The 7,507-nt window shown below is 46.7% G+C and overlaps 1 protein-coding gene and 1 long non-coding RNA gene across 2 annotated transcripts in view; one reads left to right on the top strand and one right to left on the bottom strand.

Annotated features, from left to right (window-relative positions):
* Positions 1-915: 915 nt before the first annotated feature.
* Positions 916-3,663, top strand: LOC127992932 (uncharacterized). The gene is made up of 4 exons (XR_008165969.1): positions 916-2,220; positions 2,334-2,384; positions 2,603-2,675; positions 2,761-3,663. It is a non-coding gene; the product is annotated as an uncharacterized LOC127992932 (long non-coding RNA).
* A 3,581-nt stretch (positions 3,664-7,244) lies between these two features.
* The window catches only part of LOC127988263 (uncharacterized), a 16,765-nt gene continuing 16,502 nt past the window's right edge, over positions 7,245-7,507 (bottom strand). Inside the window, exon 5 of the mRNA XM_052590918.1 lies at positions 7,245-7,456. Coding sequence (XP_052446878.1) covers positions 7,245-7,456 — 212 coding nt within the window. The remainder of the gene's footprint in view (positions 7,457-7,507) is intronic.

The following is a 7,507-nucleotide window of genomic DNA, read 5'->3' as shown; positions in this document are numbered from 1 at the left end:
TGAACATGGTCACTGTTATAACACAGCTCAGCACTGAGTCTCCAGCGCCATCAGCCCGGGTTAGGAGGAGGACGAGGATGGGACGTCTGGAGACGGGCTGATTTCGAGGCTATTTCTTGGATTTGGCCTCCAGTGGCTGCCCAATGTCTTTCCCACTGAGCCTCAACCTTTTGTGGCAGGTGAGATGAGGGTTAACCCATGAACGGGTTCAATACTTGGCCACAGCACTGTGGAAGAGCTGCTTACCGATGGCTCTCTCAATTTTGCCCATGACATGATTATTTGGGATCGCCTTCTCACTTTCATATTCGGCGATGATCTGAGGTTTCTTGTTGATTTTCTGTTGGAACAGAAACAAAGAGCATGATGTTTCTGAAGCAGCAGCAGTGTATGCATTTGTGTGTTTCAATACCCACAAACCAACCGTCCGCCTGGAATGGCTCGTTCCTACCATGGTATCATTAAACACATGAGTTGAGACTCAGTGTAGCTGTGATCCCGCTTACAGTGGCCAGGTCTTTCTGGGTCAGAGCCTTGTCTTGACGGCCTTTCTGGATGACTTTGACCACCTCCAGTGGCACACGCGGATGGTGGAGTCTTCGGTCTCGCGGTCCAGTTTGGATGTGTTCTTGGGTCACCAGGTGCTGCTTGTTCTGGCCCGCTGACCCTGACAACGACATCAACCTCCACTGATGCTAGAAAACACCGCTAAGTTAATGTGCAATATTCTAATGGTATGGAGAATATAGCAACAGCTGTCATGGTGGTCAAGTAAAAATAAAATCAATACGAAGTTTGAGTTTTTCTGAGAAAAAATAAAATAAAATAAAAAAGTAGTTCTGCAATAGATGGGGAAATGAATGCATAAAATGACTTCAAAATGTAAGCATATCTCACTGTGTTTGAATCCAACAAGATCAGTTTGAATATCCAGCAGAGGAACCACGTGTGATATTCACAGACATCTTAATTATTTTAATCAGCCTTGTATTGATCAATTCATAGTATACTGATTATACAATTTTCCTGTTTATAATCATGCATTTGGCAGACTTTTACATTTCATATTGGAGTTGATAGATTTTGTGAGCATAAATTGTAATTATTAAAGTATTAAAAGTTTTACTTTTTAAAAACTTTATTTTGTTTTTTCATTCGTGTATTTTTGGTTGACAACTTTACTCAGATTATACATTTGTAAGTGTAAAGTTGTCTAAGTAATAAATAAACGAAAAACATCAACTTCTCCCTTCAGCATATTCACCTCTCTCACATACATGTACTCCACTGACCCCACACAAAACACATATAATATATTTAATGATATACACTGAGAACTCTTGCACAATAACTTGTTTGAACAACCACACAATTCACTATGTCTTACTATGTCTCTGTTCGTGGCAAATCTTTGTATCCTTCTATATTAATACACATAATATTTATCATGTTTTACAGTATCCTACACATCTGCAGTCCAAACCTGATCCAGAACAGTTCTGCCGTGATGGGGGGTTTGAATATTCTCTCTTACACTTCACCTAGAGAACCACATAAGTCATACAGTGGAGCATGGAGGTATAGTGAGAGCATGTCTTTAGATAGATATTGATTGGTTTTTTGTGTTTTTAAATCATATATGCATGTATATGTATGTTGTCTAATCTAAATATGTATGTGAATCTCAAAGAACAACAAGATGAACTGTAGTTTCTTGGGAACCACTAAAGTGATGAGAATATTGTTGTTATTTATCTATGTGTGTTTTGTAACTTGCTGTGTACACTACACTTTTGTTAATTTTTTTTTTCTACAATCCTACAGGTTACTTCATCTTAAAATGAATGAATGAAGGTACAAGAATGCAATCATCAGTCTTTTTTTTCAGTCCTTGTTCTGTAGTTTTATGTATAAAACAAAAAAAACGAATTATATATTTAAATATTTGATAGAATATTCCACCCCAGAGAGAGGGACTGGATTGTGGTCTGTTCATGCTGATGGTAAGCTGTGAACTACAGATTCTGAGCAGTTATGGTGATGGCAAAGGTTTAGTTTAGTTTACATGCAGTATTTAGATGAATACGGTCTAGTGTTATCTGTATGGTACAGTAAATTGGTGTCAGTAAATTTCAATATTTGAATTTTCTCAATGGTATTTGCTGTCTGTTTCAGTATGCACTCTATATAGCCCTGGACTGGACATTTGACTTTAGCCAGGTGATGACCTCAAATTTTCTTTTGGAAGGTTCTCCTTTTTTATATATTAATCTTTTTCAGAAGTTTTTTCAAATGCATTCTCAGTTTTTTTTTTTTTTTTTTTTATCTGTTAGGATGACATCCCTCAGCTCTGAAGGTGGTTTGCTCTTCATGTCACATCCAAGGTACATACAACTGGTTAATGAAATGAAATGGATTCTTCTGCATTCAAACTACCCAGACACACTAAATGTTTCCTCCTAGAATGTTAAGCAGTAACAAAACTTTGGAGAGGCCATAATGTTGAATGTTTAGAAATGTGTTGAATGCTTTGAGTGGTTGGAAATACTAAAAAGATGCTCTACAAATGGTCCATTAACCTAACCTTTGAGTCTGTGTTTAGGTTGTCAGAGTCCACCATCACCAAACAGCCAGCAAGTACGGAAACTGTGATGGGTCAAGACGACAGTGATAAGGTAAAAACTTATTTTGTTTTTTGAAAATAATTATAGTAATTTTAGATTTACCCCACAAACACAGTTTATTTTGTACTTTCAACAGAAGATCGAAGAGGAAGTTCGGAGAGGAACATAAGGGACATTGGTGTAGCAAGGTGCTGGGTTCAGAGCCACTGTGAGCTGTTCCATGGAGAGGTGAAAGAGCCTGAATTTCTCCAGATTGACGAAGAAAAACAGTCTAATATAATCAAAGACTACCTGAAAGGAGAGACTGAGAAAGCAAGGGATGCCTGTGTGTTTGTCTTTGACAATCGCGAGGATATGGAAACATTCTTATTAAAATGTGTTGAACAGGGGCTGAAATTCAATACCATGTTTCTGGGAGTTATTTAATTTATAATAATTTATTTACTCTACATTGTTGAATATTATTGTTTTGTGAAATAAATATAACAATACCCAGTGAAACAAGGGATGTCTTTTTATTGATCTTTATGCATCCGTAGGACTTGGACACATTTTTATATATATTTGTGTTGATGGAAAAAGGCCCAAAAGTCAATGCCATGTTACTTACATAATCTATCAAAGCAACCAATGACTTAAGCCTATGTATGTGTAGCTTAGTCTATATAGAGAACAGTCAATCCTATCATGCAAATGTAGTTGCTCTTTTTTGCGAGGTGATAAACTTTTTTTTCCATGCACATATAAAAAATAGTGTGTAGATAATAATTGTTCTTGTATATAATTAAAAGGAAAATAAAAATATTTAAAACAAAATTATATAAGTATATGAATTTGCCAAAGTCAGGAACATTTTTTTTATTTAAAATGAAATAAATATGAAAAATAAACACATTTTAAAAAATAAATAAAGAGGGGAGGATCCCAGTTATTGCATAACACCCATATTCATCCTTAAAATAGTGATATGATCACTAACGTTCCCACCTTATAAGTGAAACATATTTTTAGAGAATTAGATAAATAAAAACGCCTTAAACAAAATTGTCTACTTAACTTTGATATTGTCTAAGGTATGTTACAATCGATCATAAAATATATGAATTTGTCATTACATAATCGAACAGCAAAAGGTATAAATATTTTATTAATTTGCCTAAGTATAATCAACCAATGCAGGCGTTTTACCAGCTGTTTGGATGAATTTACTTCCATACATTAGAGATGTGACCTAATTTGTACTATTTACATTTATTTAATACAAGTTATTTAACCTGTATTAGTAAAACGAAAGATTAACATTATTTAATTTAATCCCCGAAACAATATACTTACGCCATATTGATTCAATTTTGTTTACGTCTTAAAATTGTACTTTGACAAAATGTTAATAAAAAAAAAAGAAAAAAAAGAAAAAAGAAAAAAAAAAACATACTTCCGCCAATTTTGCAGATGCGCACAACACATGGGCGGTCACCTGGCATCACCCGATGACGTATTTTTACGTATGGCATAGGCGCGGCGTCTGACGTCACACTTGGATGTGGGCGGGGTTGGATGTCCACCGCAAGCTGCAGCGAGACGCTCCTCAATGTTGCTTGTTATTACTGTGTAGTTTTAAATGAAACTTTTCATTTTTACCTTTATTTTATGTGAGGCAAGAGTGATTAGAAATTTAAGAATTAAACTATTGCATTTAAACAGTTCTGCTCACGTAAAGGTTTCTATTTGGATGAGGGTAAACCTCTATGTAACTACACTTTACTCGGCAGCAAGTTTACGAACTATGTCCTGCCTTACGAACAACTGTTGCAACCAAATGTGTAGATTTAGTTACAAACTAGCTAGTGGTTACTAAAGCCTTGTGGTCTTAACGTTCTAATTTAAGAACTTACGAATGGCTGGTGCAAGCCTACCCAAGTCTCAAGGAGAGGAACTTAAAAGCACTGTGAGAAACTGCCCCCCCCCCCAAAAAAAACTCACAACTCCTCAAATCAAGCAATTCTTTATTTGAGGTGGAGCAGACTGAAAAGCTTTCAAAACACAGTTTGAGCAAACAGGGAAACCATGCCATAGGATTAACACCAAATTGAAAAGATCTCCAGTAAGTGTTAAGCAAATGTCCACTTCAGTAACCACATCCGTGACTATTCTCTTGACTTCTTCCCCAGCCTCTTCCACTTCCCTGTCCCTGACCGCTTACATAGCCATGGCCCTGGCCCTGGCCCTAGCCCTAGCCCTGGACCAGACCACATCCCTGGCCTTGTCCCTGACCCTGTCCTTTTCCTTGACCCTGAACGCTTCCAGAGCCTGACCCTGACCCCTACCCTGGCCTTGTCCCTGACCCCGGCTCTGTCCGCTTGCATGGCCCTGACCGCTTCCCTGGCCCGGACCCTGGCCCTGGCCGCTTCCCTGGCCTTGTCCCTGTCCCTGACTGCTTCCCTGTCCCTGACCACTTCCCTGTCCCTGTCCTTGGCCCTGACCACTTCCCTGGCCCTGACCACTTCCTTGGCCCCGACCCTGACCGCTTCCCTGGCCTTGGCCCTGTCCCTGGCCGCTTCCCCGGCCGCTTCCCTGGCCTTGTCCCTGGCCCTGGCCGCTTCCCTGGCCTTGTCCCTGGCCCTGGCCGCTTCCCTGGCCTTGTCCCTGGCCCTGGACCTGGCCGCTACCCTGGCCCTGGCCCTGTCCCTGACCGCTTCCCTGGCCCTGGCCCAGGCCGCTTCCCTGGCCCTGGCCCTGTCCCTGACCGCTTCCCTGACCCTGTCCCTGTCCGCTTCCCTGACCCTGTCCCTGTCCCTGACCGCTTCCCTGGCCTTGTCCCTGGCCCTGGCCGCTTCCCTGGCCTTGTCCCTGGCCCTGGCCGCTTCCCTGGCCTTGTCCCTGGCCCTGGCCGCTTCCCTGGCCCTGGCCGCTACCCTGGCCCTGGCCCTGTCCCTGACCGCTTCCCTGGCCCTGGCCCTGGCCCAGGCCGCTTCCCTGGCCCTGGCCCTGTCCCTGACCGCTTCCCTGACCCTGTCCCTGTCCCTGACCCCTTCCCTGGCCTTGGCCCTGGCCCTGGCCGCTACCCTGGCCCTGTCCCTGTCCCTGACCGCTTCCCTGGCCCTGGCCCAGGCCGCTTCCCTGGCCCTGGCCCTGGCCCTGTCCCTGACCGCTTCCCTGACCCTGTCCCTGTCCCTGACCGCTTCCCTGGCCTTGTCCCTGGCCCTGGCCGCTTCCCTGGCCTTGTCCCTGGCCCTGGCCGCTTCCCTGGCCTTGTCCCTGGCCCTGGCCGCTACCCTGGCCCTGGCCCTGTCCCTGACCGCTTCCCTGGCCCTGGCCCTGGCCGCTTCCCTGGCCCTGTCCCTGACCGCTTCCCTGTCCCTGTCCCTGACCGCTTCCCTGACCCTGTCCCTGACCGCTTCCCTGGCCCTGACCCTGACCCAGGCCGCTTCCCTGGCCGCTTCCCTGTCCCTGGCCCTGACCCTGTCCCTGGCCCAGGCCGCTTCCCTGGCCCTGTCCCTGGCCCAGGCCGCTTCCCTGGCCCTCTCCCTGGCCCAGGCCGCTTCCATGGCCCTGTCCCTGGCCCAGGCCGCTTCCCTGGCCCTGTCCCTGGCCCAGGCCGCTTCCCTTTCCCTGGCCCTGGCCCTGGCCCTGACCCAGGCCCTGACCCAGGCCGCTTGCCTGGCCCTGGCCGCTTGCCTGGCCCTGGCCCTGACTCTGACCCAGGCCGCTTCCCTGACCCTGACCCAGGCCGCTTCCCTGGCCCTGGCCCTGGCCCAGGCCGCTTCCCTGGCCCTGGCCCTGGCCCAGGCCGCTTCCCTGGCCCTGGCCGCTTCCCTGGCCCTGACCCTGACCCTGACCCAGGCCCTGACCCTGACCCAGGCCGCTTCCCTGGCCCTGGCCCTGACCCAGGCCGCTTCCCTGGCCCTGACCGCTTCCATGGCCCTGGCCGCTTCCCTGGCCCTGGCCCTGGCCGCTTCCCTGGCCCTGGCCGCTTCCCTGGCCCTGGCCCTGACCCAGGCCGCTTCCCTGGCCCTGGCCCTGGCCCTGACCGCTTCCCTGGCCCTGGCCGCTTCCCTGGCCCTGACTCAGGCCGCTTCCCTGGCCCTGACCCAGGCCGCAGAATTAAACTATTGCATTTAAACAGTTCTGCTCACGTAAAGGTTTCTATTTGGATGAGGGTAAACCTCTATGTAACTACACTTTACTCGGCAGCAAGTTTACGAACTATGTCCTGCCTTACGAACAACTGTTGCAACCAAATGTGTAGATTTAGTTACAAACTAGCTAGTGGTTACTAAAGCCTTGTGGTCTTAACGTTCTAATTTAAGAACTTACGAATGGCTGGTGCAAGCCTACCCAAGTCTCAAGGAGAGGAACTTAAAAGCACTGTGAGAAACTGCCCCCCCCCCAAAAAAAACTCACAACTCCTCAAATCAAGCAATTCTTTATTTGAGGTGGAGCAGACTGAAAAGCTTTCAAAACACAGTTTGAGCAAACAGGGAAACCATGCCATAGGATTAACACCAAATTGAAAAGATCTCCAGTAAGTGTTAAGCAAATGTCCACTTCAGTAACCACATCCGTGACTATTCTCTTGACTTCTTCCCCAGCCTCTTCCACTTCCCTGTCCCTGACCGCTTACATAGCCATGGCCCTGGCCCTGGCCCTAGCCCTAGCCCTGGACCAGACCACATCCCTGGCCTTGTCCCTGACCCTGTCCTTTTCCTTGACCCTGAACGCTTCCAGAGCCTGACCCCTACCCTGGCCTTGTCCCTGACCCCGGCTCTGTCCGCTTGCATGGCCCTGACCGCTTCCCTGGCCCGGACCCTGGCCCTGGCCACTTCCCTGGCCTTGTCCCTGTCCCTGACTGCTTCCCTGTCCCTGACCACTTCCCTGTCCCT

Source organism: Carassius gibelio, chromosome A5, assembly GCF_023724105.1.
Source record: "Carassius gibelio isolate Cgi1373 ecotype wild population from Czech Republic chromosome A5, carGib1.2-hapl.c, whole genome shotgun sequence".
In the NCBI taxonomy this organism is placed as follows: Eukaryota; Metazoa; Chordata; class Actinopteri; order Cypriniformes; family Cyprinidae; genus Carassius; species Carassius gibelio.
This window is presented reverse-complemented; position numbering and strand designations above follow the sequence as displayed.